Below are 26,395 nucleotides of genomic sequence, written 5' to 3'. Positions count from 1 at the left end.
ATCCTACCTACATTTAATAATTAAAAAAAAAAAAAAAAAAAAATCAAAACTAGCCAACAGAGTCATCTAGAAACTGTTTTGGTCTATCGTTAGACTGGTTCCGGTTTTATTATACGAATAACTCAGTCGAATCCGAGTCAACTCATCTCAACTCGATCTGGTCAGGCGATTAACTAGTACTTACACAACTGATACTTGATTTATTATTAATTTTTTAAAATTTAATATCTCCAATTTTCTGGTTAAAGATTCAGTAAGTCAGTGATCAACGTTGAAAAATCCGAGTCACAGGTCTGGTGTATAGTTGCACCGGAGTCACCGGCTTTAGAGCGTGGCAGTGACTATGCGCACGACGATGATGACGATTCCAATGATGACGACGTCGTACAATAATTGTGAATTAGTGATGTGATTAGTACTAATATTAGAATTAAGAAAATCAAAGAAAATAAAGATAGGAGAGAGAAAAAGGAGGAACATGAGAACCTTTGTGGGGCCATGGCATGTCCCCTCAGTTGGCCAAGATGTGATCTCCACCTTCCACCATTAAACTGATATTCCCTTCTCTTCTTCTTCTCCATTTCTTGCCTTCTATTAAAAAAAAATAAAAATAAAAAAAATCAGAACAATCCATCGTCCATGATGTCAGCCGGTGGGGCGAAAGGCTCTGCCGAAGGGTCATCGTCACGGGCCATCACTGATCAGCCACCAGCACCACCTCCTCAGCTGAGCAGATACGAGTCGCAGAAACGGAGGGATTGGAATACCTTTGGGCAGTACTTGAAGAATCAACGGCCTCCAGTTTCTCTGGCCCAGTGCAATTGTAGCCATGTGCTCGACTTCCTCCGATACCTCGACCAATTTGGAAAAACTAAGGTTCACTTAAATGGGTGTGCCTTCTTTGGTCAGCCGGAGCCGCCTGCGCCTTGCACATGCCCGCTCAGGCAAGCTTGGGGTAGCCTTGATGCACTGATCGGCCGCCTCCGGGCTGCCTATGAAGAGAACGGGGGGACACCAGAGACGAACCCTTTTGCTGGAGGCGTGATCCGTGTTTATCTTCGTGAGGTCAGGGAGTGCCAAGCTAAGGCACGAGGTGTGCCGTATAAGAAGAAGAAGAAGAAGAGGAATCGAAGCAAGGATGACGATGACGATGCTCCCAAGCCTTCATCGCAGTCGGCTTGATCACTCTCTGCCGATGCCTTCGAAAAATGGTAATCTTTCCTATTTTTCGTTATAGAATTCTGTTTGTCAAAATAGATATTGATTAGAAATATGAATATGGAGGGCTTAACAATCAATGACATCGACTTAAACAAAGTAATTAATAAAGCAAAATGTGTGATTTCAGCGCATTATAAGATGTGTTATCTGACTTTTTGTGTCAATCCCATGTTTTAATCAGAAGGAATATGAACTCTTTCTCTCTCTCTCTCTCTCTCTCTCTCTCTCTCTCTCTCTCTCTCTCTCTGTCTCTCTCCATGTTTGTTAGTTCCCTAATTTTATATTTGTAACTTTATGTTATGCTATCTGTTTGCCTTGGCTCTTCTGAGATCTTGCACGATATTGTGCCTCCCATGGATGGTATGTGGTATGTAACAATCCTTTTCATTTTATATCATATTGAAATGGAAATCGATTTTTTATTGTTTATGTTATGTAGGATTGTACCTTGTTGTGCTCCTAGAACAAGGAAATGAATTTTGGAATGTCATTGTTGGTTTTGTGCTGTTTGATGATGAACATAGCTTGTTTTTTGTTATGTTATGTGTTTGTATTTTAGGGTTAACATTCCTCTTTGGATTTTCAGTATGTGATCTATCATTTAAGTGTTTGTTAGTTCGTTGTCACTTTGTTCTAAACATCATCCAAAACCGAGACACCTTGGTTGTCACATGACAAAAATGGACTAAAATGGAGTGAGTTGGGATAAGTCGCACTAGTTCATCTCCAAGAGTCGCACTTTGTGAGTATTTTGGTAATGAATGAAGAATTTGTGAAATATCAAATGATAGTTAACAAATCCCCTCAAGCTAATTTTGATAAATTAGGGCATTAATAGTGAAATCTAATAATGGGGTGGATCTAGTTTTTTGGATTCTCTTAGAATGAGTGGGTAGACCATCTGCATCGCTCTCCCCAATGAGGTAACAATCAATCATACATGGATGCTTATGAAACACAAGGTCGGATGGTATTTTTTAAGTACTCCATTGTCATGGTATTTTTTTTTAAATACTCCATTGTCGTTAAATAACTGATTGGCTACTACAAAGACAATCTATTTTAGTAGTTTCACTATATATAATAGAAAGATGTAATACGATATTCAGCTTCAGCAAAAAAACTTGGACACCATATCTTATAATTTCTTATTTTGTATGAAGGCTACGTAATAAGAAAAGGCAGTGCATTACCTTCTTGATCATTGATCAAATGGAGAATCGATATATGGTTCAGTGCTTTTGTTATGCAACAAGAAGGATTAAGGAAAGAAGAAAGACAAGGTCATCTAGGGGCAAAAACAAAGTATATTATGTTAGTAATGGGATACTTTCAAGTGTTTTTGGGCTTGAACTTCCTGCTACCACACGGCTTCTTGGACAATTTGGTGATGGTGGCTTTAATAGGATCATAAACTGGTTGGAGATTCAGATGCAATTCCAATGGTAGAGTGTACACTCCCGAAGAGTTAGGTGTTATCAATAAGCAGTTTTCGATGATCCTTGTTAATTATTTGACCTAGAGTAATCCCTATATGAGTATTTTTTGGTATCAATAATTCTTATCGAGAAAATATGGGTGCACCGACTGTTAGTCACAACCATAGGAAGGTCATCATGGTGAGATGAACGGTTGATGTTTAAATTCTTTAGTACATTGATGATAATTTTACTCATTAGGTGCACATGTGTAACTAGGGCAAACACATGCATTGGGAGATGACCAACAAATTCCAAGCTCTCCAAAGTATTTCAAGGTGGGCCTGGGGTCGATTAGGAAGCACTAGGCCTTGTCCCTGAGTTTTTCTCTCCGTTTTTCCCTTCCTTGTTGTTAGTCATGATAGGCTCCTAGGTGTTTATTTTGTGCTCCTGGTTCGCCCAAATGTACATTTGCTGCTAGATTTGAAATGAAATCATAATTTTACCCCAAAAAAAAAGTATTTCAATTACTTAAAATTCCTTATTAACAACTTTTTTTTTCCTTATTAACAACTTATTTCAACAATGATATGGCCAATTAGTTATTCTATGTTGCCATTTATTAGATTAAATGTTGGAAATAAATTTGAATAAAAATACAGAGAATAGAAACCTTACACTTGTGGAGATATTGTTATATAATAGAATTTCAAAATTTTCTGTCATACGAGATGTAGATATAGTTGTTATCTTTGAGATAGTTTGCATCTCTTAGTTAAGTGGATTGGTATATTAAGTTATTCGATATGCTACTTTTAGAAGACCTCGTATTGGCAGAAAAATTTGAAGTCATATTATATAACAATCGTTTTAACAGATGTGAGGTTTTTATTCTCTGTTTTTTTTATTCAAGTTTATTTCTTACATTTAATTTAAAAACATTTACATTATCCATAAGATCGCTCATAGAGCAATTCAAAGAATTACAGGGTGTAATGAACTGAACAAATGCCCATTAAGAAAATTCAATGGACGTGATTATGTTTGGAAAGTATTCATATTAGTTGTGTGGTGCTTGTATAAATCCATGTAGCACCTTCCAAAGGTGAAAGCTAGAGATGAATGTGGGCCAAGTACTTTGGAAGAGATCATGAACTTACTTTTTATTGGTCCCATGGTGAAAAGCATTTATAATATCTGTCGAGGCGTGGACTAGTAGTTGACGAGGTCAATGTAGTCAAATTACAACCAGTAGGAGTCTTCTATGGCAAAAATGCCTCTTCATAGTCCAATCCATACTCTTCTCTTGGAAACCCTTGGCTACAGGTTTTTCAATTGAACTGGGAAATCCCATTTAGTTTTGATTGAAGGGTTTTGTAAACTGGCATTGCATCTGAAAGACAGGAAGAGAACCAATGCTTTGAGAGGCATGGGGATTTTCATGGCTCCCTATCATGTGCAATGCATGTAGAACCTGTGTATGATGATTTGAACTGTAAACCTCGTTGGGTCCACCATTTGTTGGAAGCTAATAACAGCTTTCCTTGATCGGATTCTTCTAATTAACATTAAAAATAATAATAATAATAATAAATAATAAATAAAAAAATCTCACTTAATGTGAGGCATCACCGGTCTTCATGTTTTAGCGTCCGTTTGTTCAACAATCATCAAAGGTTTAGGATTGTCCAAACAATGTGAGTTTTGGACCATGGGTCATTGACTGTTGGACCCACTGAATTAATGGTTCCGATCTGGTCCAACCATATCAAGCATACGGGTGATGACGTCGAGGCGCGGAGTATGCAAATAGGGAAGAAATGGATGATTTAAATGGTCTGAAAACGCGTTCCTCGAGAAAATTTACATTAAGAGAGAGCTACTTAGTTCTCGGCGAATAAGTCATGGTTTGTTCACAAGGCCTTGATTAAGATTGGTTTGATGGTCAGCGAATCCAGACCATCCAAGCACTTCTATGAATGGTCCATGATACCAAAACCGCTCTGATTAATAATATTGACATCTGAATAGCAAATCCTGTGGATGGTTCAACATTTTCATTTTCACTGTCCATTTGGAGGCCAAAAATCAACAGCTAGGTTTGTTTTCCAGTGCATTTCTTTCCTTTCCTTGGTCGTCCACAGTATGGTCCACTAAATCGATGGTCCATATTGGCAACAGTACAACTATGTGTACTGTTGGAGTGTTACCGATCCATGATTGATTCATTGGCAATGGATGTACAATCATATTGAAACGAACCTGACGTGGCTGAACATTAAAAAAAAATAAAAAATCTATATGGGAATCACATCAAACCGAGTGGCTGAATAGCTTCAGCACAAATCTTGAGAAGCTACTAATTGCTTAGAATTTTATAAGTCTATTGCATTCACAACATAGACCCTTTGGATGCAAGCAAAGTTGTGTTCTGACCATGCTGACTTGGATTGGCTACCTAAGCTATGGCTACTTTATTTGTTATTTATCCCATGCCCTGTAACAAAAGAGTAAGGCTGAATTCTAACTGATGTCAACAGTCAAGGATGAATAGTAACACATGAAACACTTATGACACATCGATACATTAGCACATAGCAGGTGTAAGCACTTAACCATTGATGGTGGCACATATGACACATGGGAGCTCTTAAACATCACCAGTCACACGCGTGCACGTTTCGTGCATATGACACACATATGAAGAACATTTTATTAGGGTATGCTTTGAACTAGGGAATAAGTGGGTCCAACTCCATGGTTTAGTAGTAGATTGATTTTACTTCAACACGAAGATCATGGGATCAAGTGCTCATATGGTGTGAGTGTGTAAGATGTGTGTATATGTGAAAAATAATAATAAAAAAAAGATAAGCATTCTTCATTTTTGATTTGCCTTTCTAGGAGACATGCCCTCCACAAATTATTTCAAATCATAAAGATCAAATGTCCCTATTTTTCTGAGTTTCTATGTGTGAATGAATTAGACAAATCATACACAAAGTGATACAACAAGACATGTTGTATAATATTATAGTAGGACATGATGTACCCTAAGAGGGTATAGTGCCAGTCAATTAGGGTCATGTAGCATATAAAGTCGCTTTCAGTTTTATTTTATTATTTTTTTTCTAGATATTTTTATTAGAATTCGATTTAAGATATGATATGGCATCTTGTGATGGGTACTCTACCTTACTATGGTACAGCATACCTACTGTATCATTTCCCACCATGAACAGCATGTATGCCCAAACAACTTCTGCCAAACACAACCTTTCTTGCTTTCAAACAGCCCAAACTATGGTAGCAGGTCTCCCCATTTTAGGAGCAGTGGTGACTTATTCACCCACACAAGACATATCTATGTACGATGATATGGACTATTCTAAATGTCTCCACCTATTGTAAATGGTGTGTAACCCAAAAAAGTCAGAATGATCAGGCGACCGAAACCTACCAATGGGCGGGTAGCTATCCATGGGTGTCTTGAAATAGCATGGTTGGCATTTGAAGCTCCGAATTCAAATTGCCAGATCAGATGTGAGATTGTCAGATTGGTGGGGGCCAAGATTGGGATGGACCAAAATGATACATGTATGCCATGTGTACGGTTGATAAGTCTCCACCAATTTCAAAATGGTAGTAAATTCTCACCTAAAATGGCGGTGAATTATGACCAACTTTTAAAATGGTGGTGAGTTCTCAGCTAAATGGTGGTGAATTCTCTCTCTTTCTCTTTCAAACAACCGTAAATTTGCTGCTGATGAGGTGAATCCATTTCTAAAAAATTGGCGAATGCGAGGTGCACTCTACCAATAAAAAAACAAATCAACGACTACCAAGTCCACTCGCACGAGTGCATTTTGATAATGCACTCGCCTCACACGTGCTAACTAACCCTGGATTGGTAAGATCTGAACCACCCATCAATCTGATGTGGTAATCAGTTGCACCCCCACCTACATTAAACAAATGAACAGTTAAAGAAAACAAACCAAATGTTAGAAATCCAGCATATAAGCGTGCCACACGTGACGATCATAGACATGGACCCTCCTCAGTGGAGTTAGCCTGATGAGCGGTTCCAATGTCATCCACGTATGCCTCGCTCCCACGTGCAGCGTGAGTGATCATGAGGGTCTGGCCTCTCTTTTGTCGGGTAATAGCTTCGCAATCTGAATTTCTCATTTGTTTGTCGTTTTATAGCTTCCTAATTTAAAATTTCACACTTTAACGTACGCTTTTTTCCATTGGTTTTGGCTCTTTTGGGATTCTTCACGATTTTGTGCCCCCCATGGATGGCTGATGTGATATGGAACAATCATTGGCATGTTTATACCATTTTGAGACGTCGAAATTGATGTCCCCACGCATGCATGGATCCATCCATGCTTTTTCTTTTTTTTTTTTTTTTTTTTTTTAAATTATTATTATTATTTTTTTAATGCTGTCTGGATTACAGCTTACCTCCTTTTGAAACCACAGTAACCCCAAAGGAAATTGATACTCTGGAAGATTGTAATAGATGATAGTCAGCCACTTATAAAATATTTAAAAATTAAATACATGCATACAAGTAATTAACCATCCAATTCATGTATACAATTTTAGATGTATTAAAAACGAAAAGTTACACTTATTTGATTATTTTAGTGCCTGATTTGGGAACATTTTTTGGACGGTTAAAAAATGAAAGATTTTTAAATTTGTTAGAGGTTAGGAATTTGTAACCAATCTATAGAATTTTTACTGTAACTTGGTGACAGAGTTTTACAGGATTGTTTAAGTTGAGTTAGTGCATGCTTTACGTACCATAAAAATGCACGAGTTTCAAGTGTTATAGGCAGCCAGAGTATCAAATAACTCTCCATTGATAGTAGCACACACCCAAGTACGAAACTATACGAAAAATGACCACTGCATGGTCAAAAAGTGAAATGGGGAGCGCATTTATCACTCAATAGGGGGTGTAAATAGCAATCCCCGGCCCGGTCCAATAGGAATTGATGAACATGAGATTTTTTCTTGGAAATCGGATCAGATATTTTCAACTAAAGATGATGATAAAACTAAAAATCTGAAAATGTAAATACTTCACTGATTGAACGGTTGAAAATGTGAGAGCTTAATAGATTTTAATTCCTAAATGCTAATAAACTGAAATGATTAGCTTAAGCGCTCTAGGTTCAGAGACCAATGGATTAAAATGGACCTCACTTCTAATGATTTATGAGTTGTGTGATTCTCAATCTCTTGGTTGAAATAAAGGAGGTTTTGAAATGTGCCATTAATGAGATACTTGGATAATTGGTTGATGCATGCAAGTCTAGGAGTGGGCTGCTGAAAGCTCTTAAAATATATAGTATGTGAGCGTCTTAGCAAGACCCCAAGATTTTATATCGACGGAATCACTGGAATGTAGAAATGTTGAACAGTGGAAAATGTGCGAGCTTAATAGAATTTAATTTGTAAATGCTAATAAACTGAAATGATTAGCTTAAGCGCTCTACATTTGTAGACCAATGATTTTTATTTATTATTATTATTTTTTTATTTTTTAGACCAATGAATTGAAATGGGCCTCACTTCCAATTATTTATGAGTTGTGTGATCCCTTGGTCTCTTCTTTAAAATAAAGGAGGTTTTGAAATGTTCTATTATTGCGGACTCTTGGATAATTAGTTGATGCGGCCCTGAGAGTGGGCTGTTGAAAGTTCTTGAAAGTACGAAGTTTGGGAGTGTCTTCGCAAGACCCCATGATTTTATGTCAATGGAATCACATGAATGTAGAGATGTTGAATGGTGGAAGATGTGCCGACCTTAATATATTTTAATTTATAAATGATAATAAACTAAAATGATTAGCTCAAGCACTCTACGTTCATGGACCAATGAATTAAAATGGGCCTCAATTCCAATGATTTATAAGTCATGTGATCTCTCAGTCACTTGTTTGAAATAAAGGAGGTTTTGAAATTTGCTATTAATGGGAACGCTTGGATAATTGGTTGATGTGGCCATGGGAGTGGGCTGTTGAAAGCTCTTGAAAGTATAAAGTCTGCGAGCATCTTGGCAAGACCCCACTATTTTATGTCAACGAAATAACTGGAATGTAGAAATGTTGCAGTGGAAAATGTGTGAGCTTAATTGATATTAATTTGTAAATGCTAATAAACTGAAATGATTAGCTTAAGTGCTCTGCGTTCACATACCAATGGATTGAATGGGCCTCACTTCCAATGATTCATAAGTTGTGTGATATTTGATCTCTTGTTTTAAATAAAGGAGGTTTAGAAATGTGTGATTAATGTGGACGCTTGGATAATTAGTCAATGTGGCCCTAGGAGTAGGCTGTTGAAAGCAACCTTGAAAGTATGAAGTCTAATAGCCTCTTAGCAAGAACCCACGATTTTATGCCAATGGAATCAATGCAATGTAGAGATGCATTCTCATAGAATCAAAACAATAACCAATTCATTTACTACTTTTTAATTTCTATGCCCATGAAAGGCCTAAAAAGTTTTAGGCTAATTTAAGCTTATCTAATATCTAATACTAAAAACCAACTAATGTTCTAACAAATAATAAAGAAGGAAACCAAAATTAAATAAGGTTGAAATTTAATTTTCATGAGTTATGACAATAGCCTGCACTCTATGCATTCTTGACTCATGATCATACTTGCATCAGACCTCTCTCCCTTTTTGCTCTATGCGAAAAACTACCCTCGTATTCTTAGATAATTTTATCTGTTTTTCATATGATACTCTTTTAAGTTATGGTAGAAGAATGACAGAGCTATTATAGTCAACCGTTAACTGTATAACATGATATTATTACCTCATGCTCTATTAAAAAAATGAAAATAATATATTCACCCTTGTATTCTATATAAAAAGATGAAAAAAGAAATGTTGGTACTCCTATATATGTGATCTTCAAGATTTGGCTTTGCCTTGTCTGTGCCAATGTGTGATATATTAGCACCTTGCCACAACATGGCATGCGTAGGCTATTTCTAAATTGCTAATACAGTGGGCCCATAATTATCAGATGATTTGGACAATCAAACGGCACTGAGTTCACTCATCCATGCAAGATCCAAATAGCTCATAAATCATAATGCGATCCGCAGGCTTGATGATCTTTTGTGAAAAAAATATTCTAGAACTTTTGTGGGCTTTTTTGTCCTCGGATCATCGATTGTTCAATCAACTCAATAAATATAGAAAATTTGATGGCTCTAGATGGAACACTCCAATTTATCTCTTCAATTGTTTGATCGACCCAAAAATTACACCAAGATTACCATGATCATGACTATATCTAAATGTTCCCTTGACAGCTACAGGAAGGAGGAATCTTGCCAAAAGATTGTTCTTGTAAATTTGCAGACTCATCAAGCTATTGCAATTCTCAATCAAGTTTGGCACATTTTCGAATAGATTGTCCTAAAAACAATTGGTCCATGCATACAGAAAACCCACATGACAGAACTTTTAGAAATTCACTATAACTTATGTTAGTCAAGACTTCAAATTTTGTGCATGATCAAGCTGTAGAGATCCATCAGATTCGACAGCCATATCAGATCCTACTGTTTACTTGTTTTTGTGATTAATGTTGTTTTGTATGTACATTTGCTAAACATTCATAGGACCTTAATTACATTCCATGGAAATAACTTTGATTTTAAGACAACAGCTCAATGGAAAAAAGCCAGTGCAGTCTTCATGGCAATGAAGGGAAATCTTCAGAGATCAAGTGTAGTTCTTTGGCCTCATGCGTCCAGAGTACTACATATAGGGGCACTTGGGATAGGCTTCTACTATCTATCCTAGACCCTTACAGGCTGTGCAACAACATGACAAGTACTATTACATCATTTCAATGCTTGCCAATTTCAGTACAAGGCATCTATGCCATTATCAGCATAAGGTGAAGTTGAGCATATTATCTCATAGGGATTAGATGGCACTGAACCACCACAGTATGAAATGGGTGCTTGACTCATGGTGTAACCAGGACGACTGGTTGAATGCCATAATATAGTACTAGATTGGAGAGAACATGATAGGACCGTAAAGATGTTAATCCTCTCACGTAGACCATGAGCTAAGCCATGATGAACATGAGCTCTCTGCTATGCATTGAGCATTGTGCATGAGACAGGAATCCCAAAGATTGCTTCGATGATCACAGATTGACTGCACTGCATAACAATAGAGAACTCAAAAGGGGCGAGCATGCAATAAGGGGAATGCTGCGCCCGGAAGGGGCTTGGTGCAACCCTTGAGGAGCGTTGCATGCTTGATGGTCAATCAGCATGGACACGCTAAGCCTTGCTGAACTGTTTGGCATGGATGCATCATATGCGTCTTTCCTTCGAAGTTTGGCCGACCAAACTTGCCAAATCTCACCTGAATGCGAACACAGTCGAGAGATTGAGAGAGAAAGTAAAGGGACCCTGAGAGAATTTTGGGGATTTTGAGGAGAGAACTTGGAAGGTAAAGAAATGCAGAGTTACCAAACAATGTTACCCAAGCAATTAATGTCTCGAACCAGGAGACGTCTTTCCTTCTTTAAGCGGGACAGGAGATGCCTCTCCACATTGGTTTTGCATACGTACGTCCATACGTAAGGATGTTAAAGCCTAGTTTATCTAGGACTTTGGCATGTGCACTCTCTTGATAATGTTTACTATATATATATATATATATATATATATATATATACACACACGGGGAGTATGAGTGGAGAGAGTAGAATAATCTTCCATGTATTCCTTGTTACAGGAGTTTTGAGGAGAGAACTTGGAAGGTAAAGAAATGCAGAGGTACCAAACAATGTTATCCAAGCAATTAATGTCTCGAACCAGGAGACGTCTTTCCTTCTTTAAGCCTCTCCACATTGGTTTTGCATACGTACGTCCATACGTAAGGATGTTAAAGCCTAGTATATCTAGGACTTTAGCATGTGCACTCTCTTGATAATGTTTACTATATATATATATATATATATATATATATATATATATATATATATATATATATATACATACACGGGGAGTATGAGTGGAGAGAGTAGAATAATCTTCCATATATTCGTTGTTACAGGAGTTTTTGCAGAGAGTATGAGTGAGAGAGGTAAGCCTTGTATTTTTATTTATCTTGTTTTAGTTAAAAAGAAAATTGTATGTAGCTATCCTGTAGAGTAGGTATACTACTGAACCACAAAGATCTCTATACTTTTTCTCTTATTTTTGTTTCTTCCCTTTGTCCTTTGGGGATTGGTCTAACCCTTCTCTTTTATGGTTGTTACTTACATTGATTGTGTGCTAGTATTTTCCGGCAAGAAATGCGACCATCCCTTGGGTATTTATAGGTGGAGCCTGGGGTGTAACATCACGCCCTGAAATCCGGGTATAGAGTGTGCAGCCTCAGACCCAAGTTTCAGTTTGTAACTCGTACACAAAGTATACTAATTTAATTCCTTAATCAATTTAATCAGAGATGATAATTATATTCAGTTTAAATTCCACCATAATCTCAATCACACATAAATTAACATCAATCAACCAAACATATATAAATCTTGACAACCCTTAAAATAAAATAAAACTTAAAAATCATTCATTTATTATATCATCGTACTATAATTATGTTTATTCCATACTGACATTGTTTCAATGAAATAAATCTAAATAATTCATTAAAATCTCAAAATCAATACCAATATACATTATACATTAGTCAAACTTTTCTAACAAATAAATCACATAATCAGAAATTGTCTAATACCGCCACTTCATCTTCAGATAAATACGGCCACGTTTCATATGGGTCGTATTTAGGTACAGTAGATCCTTCCGGTTCTTGCGCCACATCATCTACTAATGAATCCTCTGTATGGTTTTTCCATCAATAAAAATGTAAGCTGGCCAGGCTTAGTGAAATAACCCAGTATGTTTCATAATCATAGTAATTAAAATAATATAAAAATGTATACACAATAATATGGATGCAAATGGTGTATGAATGCATCAGATGGGGTGATCGTCCATCTGCTTGGGTTGGATGTCTTCAACCCACATCCACCCGTTGGGTAGGCTTCTACCTTTCGGTAGGCTTGGACATAGCCCGCATCTGGTAACGCTCTACTAGGATCGACATTTCTTTCAGGGAGCACCCCTAAGATCGATCATGCATTATGCAATGCAATGAATAATGGATGATATGTAAATGCATATTTTTCATATTTTGCATAGTTGTTTTGATTAGAATATTTACATATGAATTTAATATACAATTATCATAACAAAATTTTCAAATCAGTATATCAATCAATTAAATGATCACAAACGATTTATTTTAATTTTAATGAATTATGAGATAAGTTAGGTTACTCACCTGAGTTTGATAGTATAAACTCTGCAGGGTAATTAGGTTGGTTTGAATTCCAAAGTCCTATCAATTATATCAACGATATTCTTATTCATATATTTTTATTACATGGTGAGGCTCACCTTTGATTAACATCCTAGGTGGCCAAATCCAAAATGATCAAATAGATAAAATTTCTATTTTATATTTTTATCTTTTATTTCTTTTTTAAGATCACAAAATTGATAAGAAATTATTTGATCGGGGTGGCTCATTGGATGATTAGATCATTCAGATTCTTGAGGCCATGTCATGTTTTACCTCTACACATTGGATGAATGGTGTGGATTTAACCACACATACACCAATGACCCATCTCGACGACCTTCTACACCAACTAATACCAACACATGCGAAAAAGTCTAAGATTCTCTTATTAAACACTTCTAGATCTGTCTAATATGGCCCATCTGATGGTCAGATTGATTTGAAAATTAGGACCCTTATATATTTTGGCCTTAGGGATCATATGATCCGTACAGATCTAATTTAATTCGATTAGATTGCACTCATTAAATTTATTCCTAAAATAATCCTGAACAGATATAAAATCATAAAGCATTACTTTATTAAAATTGTCTCTACACACCTACACAATGATCATTTGGATGATCTACACAATCCATTGTATAGATCAAGAAGAAATTAACAACATAATAAAAAAAAAATTTAAAATCTGAGGGTCCCTTTTTAAAGAAAATTCTCATAAAATAGGATGAACACATCCTGCCTTATCCTGAATTTGAATTTTTTTATAATATTTGATAAAAAGTTATTATTACTACTTAAAGAATTGATCCCTAAACCTCTCTCTGAACAAAGAATATCTCTACCAACTCAACTATTAACTTATTCTTATTTTTTATTTAAAAATAAAATCTTTAAATATTTAATTTAGTTATGTGTGTGTGTGTGTGTGTGTGTGTGTGTGTGTGTGTGTGTGTGTGTAATGTACCAAAATTTAGGGTTGTTACATGTAATGTACACATGCCACACTCGGGTTGACTGATGGAGTGCAAGTGACAACTATCACGCGCATAAAGCAAGCACAAACATGTGTCAAAAGCTCAATGGTTGGCAACCACGGCTTGTCTATGTAAAGGAAGAAACTCCTATTATCAAGGTGTGTCCGTGCGAAAGATTAACGGGTTCATGTGTGGCCACGCTAGTGGCCTAGTAGCCCTCATGTTTTTTTTTTTTTTTTTAAATAAAAATCAAAAGGTTATTTCATATATAATCAAGGAAATTTACAAGTATGGCAAGATCGAAGAACAAAAAGGAGCAGCCAACCCAGCAAGGAAAGAAAAAATACAGCAAAAGAAAGAAAATGACTATCTTTCTTTGATGTAACCTAGCCCGACCTTGTCTAGGAATAGCCTACCAGAAACAATGGGAGGGAGATCAGCTATGGACTAGAAGATTTGGTTGATCTGTGCACCACTACCCACACGGGCAAGACCATCTGCCACCGCGTTAGTCTCCCTAGGAGAATAGGAGATGAAGGCCTCAATGCTATCCATGAGAGATTGAATTCTGATTAACCAATACCTTAGGGCCCAAGATTGGGAGGCCCTGTTTCTGATTAAGTCCACCGTGGACTTGGAGTCGCTGACAATTTCTACTTGGAAAAACGTCTCTTAATACAAAAAGTTAGGCCCTCCCAGATAGCCTTGGTCTCGATCCGACCATTAGAGCCAATCCCATAACCTGATGTGAAGGCAAACATGAAGGAACCAGAGCTGTCCCTAGCGATTTCCCCATCACCCAACGGGCCTGGGTTACCCAGAGCTAAGCCATCAACATTGATCATAATCAAGCCAACGTTAGGCCGCACCTAGTGATTAGCATGTTTAGCACATAATAGAATCCCACGAGCTCAGCATGTTTGCACCTTCAACGAGTCCTTTAAATAAATCTTCCCAAACTTGCATCGACTCTTTAATTGAATGAACATACAACAGTTCGTCTACACTATCCGCCCTTTACATACATTTTTCCTCCCTTTTGTTTTTTGCTTTTCATGTCAACGCTCACTGATGAAATTGGATTGCTTATCCACAAGAACATCTTCTTCGACTTTCTAAACTAAACCAAAATCCTCATTGAAGGATCAACAGAGAGAAGCGAGGCCTTTATTTTCAAAATTTTAGAGATTGTCCAATTTTTGGCTAGACTATGCCATTTAAAAGATGCTTTTGCTGGGAGGATCGATGATGGTGCGCAATTGGTTGATTGCTGGAGGGTTCTTCCCTAAGAAATTGCTAAAGAGGGAAAGGTGGCAGAGGGAGGTAAGCGAGCCAATCATTTTCGTATGGAAGGTTTTCGAAGTAGTAGCTCTTGGAGGGGCCTAGGTTTGAACATTGGTGCAATTGTAGACAAAGGAGGAAAAAAGTCGGGGATATAATTCCATGTGAAGTTGAGATAGGTGAGGCTTTGGAGGGAACAAACGGCATTGGAAACCAAGAGTAAAATATCATTTTTGAAGGGAGGCTTATTAACCTAATTGTAATTATTTTTCCATACAAAAAAAGTAACGATTGAGTGTTTCTCTACCAACAACAGAAAAGACGAGATTGTTTAGGAATAGTTATAAGAGATGTACTTAGCCGATAGAAAAAAGAAAGGCGCTATATGTCAAAATCACAAAATAAAACTTTTAATTAGGGACTCGATGTTGCATATTAGTAGAGAAAAGGAATCACTTAGAGACCATTGCTATTCAATTCAACCACACGAACACGTACCTAATTTCATTTAATCGTGTGCGAGTGTACATATGTCGGGTGTTCCAGAGTTGTAATTAACTCGAATCGAACCGAATGCTTTATGACCCTAGGCACCAAAATAACCAAATTAGGACTACATTTGTGAAAATTGGCCTAACTACTTAGTCATTGATTACAAGATGATTCGAAAATTTGTGAATGGGAGGGTTAGTCCCTCGGATTATTCTTTCCTTGAAAACAAGGATTTTGTCACAACAGTGGTGGCAGGATTGTGTTTGGCCATAAAAATAATGTAAGAAAGTAAAATAGGAATTAAAATACTTAATTTCAATTTTATTAAACCGAATGAAGATTTAATACAATCGGCAAAAAAAAAGTTTTTTTTTTTTTTTAAAAGAGAGAGTTACCAATGGCAGTTCGAGTGGGCGAGATAGTCGTGGCGTGAACAATCTCCAGGACCTAGACGATCATGAGACGGTCGTAAAAAGAATACAGGCAGTCATGGTTTTTGGTAAGCAGATTATGATTGAGAAATCACAAAGTAAAAACCTAAGTGTTTGAAGGAGATCTGATGATGAGGTCATAGTATTTTTTTATTTTTTTTTTAAAGGTGGAAGCTCGCCACCTAATTTTATTAAAAGAAGCAAGATACAGACAGAACACCTCTTCGGGCGGGGTCCTACAAAAAGATAGGAGCCCCACCTATCATATATGAGCACACCTACATGACTATAGACAACAAACTCTGGCCAACACATGGAGGGCCAGGCAGCAAAAGGAAGATCAACCCCACCAGCCAATCAGAAAGGAAGAGAGCCAGCACCAAAATCATGCTCTCAATAGCCCAGCCCTGCTTCGTCGAGAACCAAGAGACCTCTAATGGTCCTAAGCAGGTCCGAGCGGGACCGAAAGAAAGAATTGGCACATCCATCACTAGCCATCCTGGCAAGCGCGTCTGCCACTAAATTACCCTCTCGGTAGATATGCCTAAAACAAAGGTTGAGCCTGGGGTTGAAGTAATGAATGGCTCCCAACCTGTACTAGATGTTCCAAGGGCAGTGGGCTGAAGGGTCCGCAGCGGCCTCCACTACCAGATTGGAGTCGGATTCAACGACAATATTAGAGAGCCCCAATTTGCTACAAAGAGTAATTCCATCCAACATAGCCTGGGCCTTAGCAATCGTATTGGAAGCAAGACTATAATTCCTGTGAAAGGCAAAAGTTACCCGATTGTGAGGTCATAGTATTTATATAAATTAAATTGGCTTACTACAATGATGCATTGGACATAAGTAAGAATTAAACTACTTTAAGCTAATCGATCTAGATTATTTATAGTATGGTGTTGGTCAAGAAGTGGAGAGGCCCCCTCTCCTGGGCCTGCTCCTCCTTTTTTTCCTGCAGGCCCCCTCCCAGTTATACAGCTCCTTTTGGATATATATACAATGGAGATTTTTGAAAAAAAAAAAAAAAAGAAGAAGGAGAAGAAGTAGAGAGGCTAAGATTTGGCTATACTAAGATATATGTCTACGATGGATGAAGTATTGATGCAGCGTTGAGCTTAAAAGAGTTGGTTGATTTGAATTGGTGATGGCCTAGAGTTCTTCATTATGAACTGTTTTTATAAACTTAGAGAGGTGGTGGCCCTCTAATGGTTTGTTAGCATGAGAGATTTAGATGAATGGCTGTGTGATCTCGTGCAAATCTCCTTAAGCTTCTACATAGTATAACCCATTGCATTAGGTCACATGTACAAGAGAGATCACATTTCCAATGAGTACAAGATTGTATATGCTTTCTTTATGTTATTTCTATCATGCTCTAAAATTTGGATATATAGTGTGCACCATTAGACCCGAGTTTCAGTTTGTAACTTGCACACAACGTGTACTAATTTTATTTATTGATCGGTTTAATCAGAGGTAAGAATTATGTTCATTCTAAGTTCCACCCAAGTCCATTAATTTCCATTCACATATATATAACTCTTACCAATATTCAACTATGTATATATAGATCTCCACATTTACTCACATAACATCAATCATAAACATTATTCATTACTTTGAGCGATCAATTAAAAATATGCTCATTCCGGTATTAAAATGTATAAATGAAATAGAATCAAATCAAATTCTCGAAATTCAATAATTATTACTATTATACGAGATGTTAAAATCAACTATTTTGAATAAAAACAGATGTTTAAAAATGTTCTAATGCTGCTAATTCGTCTTTGGACAAATACAATCAATGTTTCCTATGGGTCATGTTCAGGTTCCACTGCATGCTCTGGTTCCTAAGCAACTTCATCAATTGTATTTCCATCTGTATGATTCTTCCATCAATAAAGGATAAACTAGTCATGCTTAGTGAAATAACCCAGTATGGTTCATGTACATATCAATTAAAATGATACCAGATATAGAATGGGAAATGGCATGAATACACATGATGTATGATTGCATCAGATGGGGTAATCGTCCATCTGCTTGGGTTGGAGATCGTTGACCCACGTCCACCTATTGGGTACACTTCCACTTTCTTATAAGCTTGGGCATAGCCTACATCTAGTAACAATCTATTAGGGTCAATGTTTCTTCTAGGGAGGTCCCCCATGATCGACAATGTAAAGTGTTTGTGATAGATGATATATGATTTCATCATTTCATACCTATTCATAAATTCTTGTCTAATTAAGAATATACGTATGTCATTACATCGTGTTTCAGTAATTAAATATCATAACAATTAAATTAATAAAACAATACATTAATTGACAACACATCAATCAATCGACCACATAATTAATTCTATTTTAATTTCCATGAATATGAGACATGTGGGGATTCCTCACCTAGGTCTAGCAGTGAAAAATTCACAAAATTGTTAGATTGATTAGAATTCATAAATTCTAACAATCATATACACCACATTATTATTTGATCCAATTTTGTCACACAATGGGGTCCGCCTTTGATTAATCACCTTAGGTAGCTAACCACTATTCATCAAAGCCTAAACAATTTGAACATTCTTAATAAGTTCATAATTAAAAATTAATTTAATATTGTGGGAGTTTTTCCTTTATCACTAGATTAATGGGTTATTTACATTTTTGGATCAGATATAAATCGTCCATTGGCTTACACTTGATCGATAAAAAAAAATAAAATATTTAGATATATACCATCTAAGATCTACATTTTTCCTAAGATCATATTAATAATAAACATTCTTATGATCATTGTGGACCACCAGAGTTCTACATGTCAAGATAGATTTGTCCTAGAATGTATATGAATGGTAGGGATCATATATGATATGCTTGATAGTACATTTTAGAATCAAATATACAAATTAATGTCTATAATTAGATTTGACTAGTGTAGTGTATCCAATGTTCAGATCAATCTGGAAGTTAAGGCTTGTGTATATTTTAGACTCAGGGATCGTATGATCCATACAGATCTAATCTGATTCGACCAGATGCACACAAATTAATCTCTGCAATAAGAAACTTCGGATGAAATTTTAGCTTTCTATTATCTTTACACCGTAATTACCTAGAGATCAATGTGATGAACGTGTGGTCGATCCACACCGTTCATTGCATAGATTAGTCAAAATAAATTAAATACACAAAGAAACTAATAAAAAAAAGATTGTGTACTAGATTTGAGCACCCAAATCTTCTCTTTCTATTTCTTTTTCTCAGTTGTACGCATGGTATATTTTGGTTAATATTTGAGTTAGAGTAGAACTCTTTTTACAACACATTCCTTAAAAAGTAATGCTCATTTGGAGATTAAGAGATACGGGGAGAGAGTTAGAAAAATAGAATGAATAGAGATAAGATAGGAGATTAGATAAGATATTAGAAATTAGGTTTGGATAAGAGAGATGAGATACGAAAATTTATCTCTAATAAAAAATAAATAAGATAAAATAAATTTCACCGGCGTTACAATTTTGGTCTTGCAACGTGTATAGGAAGCTTTGCTGAAGAGTCTTCACGTCTTCTACTAGAGATTTGTCATTCATCAATTCTTATTTTGCACATAGTCATTTTTTATTGGTCTCTAGCATATAATGTTTTTCAACATAAATACACTTAAATGCTTTTCAACATAAACATACCTATAATTAACCTCTTGGCTTTGACATTCATCTTCACCACATGGTGTACATGGTTGTCATGTGGCCATTTGATATGGTCATGATAGGACAGATGTAAAAAGAGATTTACGAATTCCATTAGATTTGAAATTCAAGCCCCAAAATGTAGCTGAAAACCTTTCCAAAAAGTTTTATTTTATTTTTATTTTTTTAAATTTTAAAGAGGACAAATAATCGGGGTTATATTTTGGATATGTGTATGTATTGTAACAAAATAATTTCCTTCTATGTGGCCGCATTCCTAATCTTCCCACTATTATTAGGAATATAGTACTGTCATGCTACTTTTTTTTCGTTATACTTGAAGCAATATCCACGACATTCAGTATCAATCACATGTTTCGTGTGATTCAATGAAACAATATCATCACTACCGTAACAAAATTTCAACTAATAATTAAATGCCCGCATACCATATTTTGTAAACCGGACCTGGTTTCGGACTCGGACAGTCTCTGGGTCGAGTTGAATGGGTAGGTGAGAGTATAGAAATTTATTATTTTAATATATTATATTATTTAAAAATTATATGAGTAAAAAATCTTTAAAAACTCAATTATTTTCTTCTTCTAGAAAAATTAGAGAAAAAAATGTCAAAAGTTCACTCCTATGTTTTCTTCTGCTTCTCCACCACCTTCTCGTCCTCCTTCAATGGTGGGGTACTGTGGGAGGTGTGGGAGAAAGTGAAATGTTCTTTAAAATATATGTTTTTACCCCTTTCCTTTCCCTTATTCTCTTATTGAAACTAGCGAGAACCCATCTCAATAAATAAATAAATAAATAGAAAAAAAGAAAAAAGAAAAGAAGAGAAAAGAAAAAACCCAAAAAATAAGGTGACCCATGTTCTAAAACCATGCTTTGAAGATAATAAGCGTTAAATAGGAGGAGGTTTTTAGACTTAAAAGGGAATACTATGGACTGAGAAGAAAGACGTGACTAACTCATTTTGACTGTGTAAGTCAAGCAAGTTTCAGATAAACTTGGGAAACTAGGCCTGAGTCTCCCCCTAACCAGGGCAAGGCAGGTTTTCCTGAGTGATGAAACCATTGCCCGGGCTAGGTCTACTTGGCTAAGTCCCAGGTTTACCCACCAAGTTTGTAAATTACACAGCATACTACTCATGATTAAATGGTCCAAATTTCCAAAATTTTAACCATTCGATGGTAGATATCATACATCGGATATCGCTAAGAATGAATCTAAATGTATGCTTTGCCTGGTTTATGTTTGACTGGAAGGGCTAAATTATGCAACTTGGATTGAAGTAAGAAGTGTTTGCATGTCCCCATATGTCCTTCGCAATATGGGGCGGGAGGGATGCTTTTCTAACCAAATCAACATCCATAGCATTCTAGATGTGATCCCAAACACATTGGATATTGATTTGTGGTGATAAAGCATCATCATAAATGCATAGCGGAACAAGTAACTGTCTATACTGTCAAAATATCATAACCAATGATGATGTGCAGGCATCAAAGCAGGTCCCTGGTTTCTGCAATTTGATTTAGGCCTTCAATATCGGATCTTCTCGAAGAATATTGAGTTTAATCTATCTAAATGTTACCGTTTTGTGCACTCATTCTCTAATTTTAACAATACCAAGTTGTCATCATTGTCATCGTCATCACCTAAGCCTCATCCCAATTAATAGGAGTCAGTTACATGAATCTTGTTATGCCATTCCACCCTATCAAGGGTCATACTTGAGATCATATGGCATAAAGTCTTTTCTTACTATCTACATCCATGTCCTTTTGGGCCTAGATATTAACAATACCAAGTATAATTGAAATTCTTTAGCACATGTTGCTTTGTTTTCTTCAAACAACGGTGACTTAGGCAAATGCTGTTTGTGTTGGATTAGAAAAAATGGGCTATGTATGTTAACAGAAAAAAAGCATGTCTCAGTAACACGAAACAGACTCCATACACATAAACACCTATCTTTGGATTCAAGAAAATCCCGTTTACATTGTTGAGTCATTTCAAATTCCCAAAACTCAAATCGCCACAAAAGTCCGAGTTTTCAAAAATTAAATTTCCATGATCATGGTTCGTTGAAGCTGATCATTCAGTCTGTACCAAATCAGCCATCTTCGTGTTGCTTCACTGTACGCATCACTTCTTTGATGGCTTCTGTAGTTGGAAATTTCCTCACATTATTGATTCTCACAAGTAGTGTGATGGGCCAGGCCTGGGCCCTACAGCCCCAACCAAATAGTTCAAACTCTGGGCCCAAGACAAACATAGGCATGGCCCATTGACAGCCCTACTTGTGATCACATTGGCAATTTTTAGTGTACTCATCCCAATAGAATTATAAGCTCAATTCACCAAATGCTCGAACCTCTTTCAATCTTAGCTATCTTAAACCTATCTCAAATGCATTGATCCAGTGACATATGTAATTGGGAGTTTGGTATAGGATTTTGTAAAGGAATTGAATTCTACACCCGGCCTGAGCAATGGCCGCACCCATCCTTTCTACTTTTGGTTATAGAGTAGCATGTGCCCAGCCTTTCGCCTTTTGGTGACACAATGGTATTGGCAGAAGTAGACGGCTTCAACATTTGATGATCCCATTCTGAAGTAGTTCATGGATTCCCGCCACCATCCTTAGTAAGAAATGAGAATGAACTCATACCCTTCGTGTGTGTGCACGTGCACACACGCTTTTCTTATTCTTCTTCTTCTTCTTCTTCTTTTAACCTTAAGGTGAGAGCACACCACCAGAATTCATTGGTAAGTGGAAATTTTGACAAGCAGAGAGGGGAAGCATGGACCGAATCCCTCACAACACAGCTTGAATGCAAATATCACCAGCTTACTGGCAAAAACATAGGCAAAGCAGCACTATGTACTAATCGAACTCTAAAATTTATGGTAAAGGAGTTCTCTATATGTTAAACCCTAATCTCTCTAGGTAAATCAGCTCCCCTCCAAAACATTTCGGTGTCCTCTTTCTGACCACATCCGCTACCACGTTACTTTCTAGTTCACACACTGTTTGTGCCCACAATGATTTTCGTATTGTATCATTAATGTTTATGGATATTGGTTTTGGTATAGTGTATCTTGAAAAGTCAATAATGATTGTGATAATCATGTATATTAATTACCAGATATGTTTAATTGCATGTTTGTGCCATGGGTAACTGAATGGAAGGCCTGATCTATCTGTAATTTTAGGGGTTAAGGGAGGGGTTCCTTCGGTTGTCATTGGAGAATGTGAGTTTTGACGTCCCGACCGTTGACTCTGAGAGAGAGAGAGAGAGAGAGAGAGAGAGAGAGAGAGAGAGAGAGAGAGATGTTTTTCATGGATCTCAATATTTCGTGACTACAGTAATGGGATGCAATACGTGAAATGTATATTGATCATCCCATGTGAAGGGACTGACGGCGAGTTGGGATGGAATGTATTCATTATCAAGCTCAACAAGATGTTGAGCCCTATTCCACAAAGAATAGTGAGCATTCACGGTATACGGGAAACTCATCATATTCAAATCGTATTAATTTAATCATATACTAGCTTTGACTAGTCCTTATGCCTAAGGATGTGTTGTACTCCATTGTCTTGGTGTTGTGTGCTTTGGCTCACCCTGCAGGGTTACATTGGTGATTGACATACTGATGTAGTTGGGTATATGCATTAGAATACAGTATAAGGGGCGTACATGTTTCCACATGAGATCCATTAGTTACCTCCAGAAACTTATTTGTACCTTAGATCTTAGTGATTGACTAGTCCATTTAGTAGCTTTCTAGCTAAGCCCGACAGTGAGAAGGTTTTAAATGTTAATGTTGTTAATTGTTAATCTTTACTTTAATAGTTAAAAGTGTTTTATCGTGCTTGATGGAAATCGGATGGTTGAAATCTTGTGATCTACATGGTAGACTAGCAAGAATTTTAGGTCAATACTATGTTGGATTAGTTAGTAGAGGGTTTTGGTCAATTTAGGTGGATGGAATGGAAGGCTGTCCTAACAGACTCTTCTCCACCCGTGCTGAGCTTCCTAGGATCATCAGAGGATCCTTGGTCCTTGACAATGTTGGGCTTGGGAGCTTTCGAGTGTAGTGGGGGTTTTTTTTTTCCGTTTTTTGTTGCTGAATTTAGCCGTTGTATGAGTTGCTATATGATAGACCAGGCCCGAATCTTTTTGTCGGGCCGGCCTGAAAGGCTGTACATTCCCTTCTTTTGAATATAGTTTGGTGGCCTGCCCCACCTTTCCTTAAAATAATAATAATAATAAAATAAATAAATAAATAAAAATTAGGTGCATGGATAAGGCAGGATACAACTTTTTAGTCGTATAGAGCATATACTAGAGTCTATAAACGAAAGAAGCACCATGACTGGTGCACTCTTCTAAATAGATCCTATCCTATATATTAGAGAGAGAGCACTATATCGTCCCCATTAGGCGTTAAAGAGAGAGAGAAAAGAAATGAGAATGAATAAAAGGAGGAGAGAGAGAGAGAGAGAGAGAGAGAGAGAGAGAGAGAGAGAGAGAGAGAGAGTCTCCCTCTCTTTCTTTCCTTTGTCACATGTCCACACATGCGAGGCCCACTTATTGAGTGTCTCCTTGTATTCTTACGCCCAACTCTAACCCAGATGTGGCACAGTTCTCCTCAGCTCTTTTTTTAGGATAGATCACTGAGTGACTTCCTATGTTGGAAGTGCAGATGGCATAGCAAAAAAAAATAAAAAATAAAAATCTACGATGATCAGATGGCATAGAAAAAGAGGCACGTTCTGAATTTTTGAAAGGCTTTAGTTCCTGCTGAGTTTGGAAATTTCCAACAATTGGAATGTGGTCATGGATTTACTTGTCTATATATCCTTCCCTTCGATCTTTTAGGTCCCTACTTCACCTTGACAGTTATGCCATAATGTCCCTTGAATCATATATGCGATAGAAAGACTTCCGTAACCATGCCATATTCCATTGTAGGTAATGTATTTGGGTTCAAAGCCCTACGAGCTCTACATCCGGAGGATCTGCAAATTCCTTCTTATATCAAAACTTTCGAAGGCCCGGCCCATGGCCATATGGCCTGGTGCAATTGTTTGGTATCTTCTAAAATCCTTTTTTACGGTTTTCATATTAATTAATAAATTGAATAATTGCAAACCCTGCAACCCTAAAGGGTTAATGTCCATCTAAGGAGAAGATTAGAAGGTTGCATCCTTCCTTCAAGAGTCCAATCAATTTTCTGGGATAAATCAGGCATCCATTCCCTCAGAGCGAGATGATGAGTTTGGTTGTTTTGTTAGGCTGGGTTCTCTCTATTTTGTTGAGTGGTTCTTTTGAATAATTTAGTCTAATGACCCTCTCTTGTTTTTGTAAGTTCTCCTCATATCTATAATATAATAAGTGGTGAGCTCCCACCTTCGGAGAAGATTAGAAGAGTCCTAAATATAACAAAAAACGATCGCGAGAAAACTCCATCTAAAAGAGATTTCCAATCTAATAACTCTCAAAATGCCTTTTTCTGTGTTGATTCAATTACTTTTTATATCCTCCAAAACTATCAACTTATGTGCTCTTTTATTTTATGGGAAGTTACGTTGAATGCATTTCAATAGCTACTTTTCAGATAGTTCACTCTGATGTCTGTGGACCCACACCCGTTTTAGAGGTGGATCCCTTCTATTATTTGTTGTAGATCTCCAATCGGACAAGGGTTGATCACAGAGCAAATGAAGACTGTCAAAGAAGAAGAAGTTAGAAAGGGCGCGAGATTAAGGAGATTATAATCCATGTTTTACAAGGTAAAATGGGCGCAAAACGGAAAAAGAGTGGGTCTGGGTATCTTTTCTTTCTTTCTTTCTTGTTTTTTCTTTTTTGGGTCTGGCTATCTTTATCTTGTATTAATAAATTAGGAGTCCTATTTGGAGGATGATTCTCGGAGAGTTCTGTGCAAATTGTATCTAGGAGATGCTGTTGTTGTTATTAGAGGAATTATATTTCTAATGAAATTCTGTGTTGTGAGGACCAAATCTCCATACCTTGGGTGAGAAATATAATGAGGAAGGCTGTCTGACGCTTGATATTTTGCTTTATGTTCCTGGGTGAAATAAAAAAATAAAATAAAATTATTGCACTCCAGCAAAGGAAGATGTTTGGACAGTTAAATAGCTATCCAGGTAACTAGCTCTTTGGGTCATGCATGTCGGACCATCAGCAGGTGTAGCTTAAACCAATAAATATTTTTGTACAGGATGGCGTTCATGATGGATGGACCTGATTCCTGTGCCGGGCTATCTTTAGTGTGGGACCCACCTTTAACATTTATCAGCAGCGGTTGGCAAAAAGAGAACCCACTGAACAAGTCTGGCTGAAATGTCAGTTATTCTAGACCATCCACCTTATGGGCCACACATTGGAAGGGACAAATG

General features: G+C 36.8%; 1 protein-coding gene across 5 annotated transcripts; it reads left to right on the top strand.

Moving 5' to 3' along the window:
* Window positions 1-474: 474 nt before the first annotated feature.
* On the top strand, window positions 475-25,996 carry LOC131240996 (protein LIGHT-DEPENDENT SHORT HYPOCOTYLS 10-like). 5 transcript variants are annotated; one of them, XM_058239595.1, is made up of 2 exons: window positions 475-1,211; window positions 25,583-25,996. In XM_058239595.1, the coding sequence occupies exon 1, from the start codon at window positions 640-642 to the stop codon at window positions 1,180-1,182; it is 543 nt and encodes a 180-aa protein (XP_058095578.1). In that variant the 5' UTR covers window positions 475-639; the 3' UTR covers window positions 1,183-1,211; window positions 25,583-25,996. The 5 variants fall into 5 exon arrangements, with proteins under 5 accessions (XP_058095578.1, XP_058095579.1, XP_058095577.1 ...); XM_058239596.1 differs by lacking the exon at window positions 25,583-25,996 and adding an exon at window positions 9,988-10,271; XM_058239594.1 differs by having other exon boundaries at window positions 476-1,211; window positions 25,663-25,996.
* The last annotated feature ends 399 nt before the right edge of the window (window positions 25,997-26,395 follow it).

The sequence above is a fragment of the Magnolia sinica genome, chromosome 3 (assembly GCF_029962835.1).
Source record: "Magnolia sinica isolate HGM2019 chromosome 3, MsV1, whole genome shotgun sequence".
NCBI lineage: Eukaryota > Viridiplantae > Streptophyta > Magnoliopsida > Magnoliales > Magnoliaceae > Magnolia > Magnolia sinica.
Note: the sequence above shows the minus strand (reverse complement) of the source record. Positions and strands in the feature narration are given on the sequence as shown.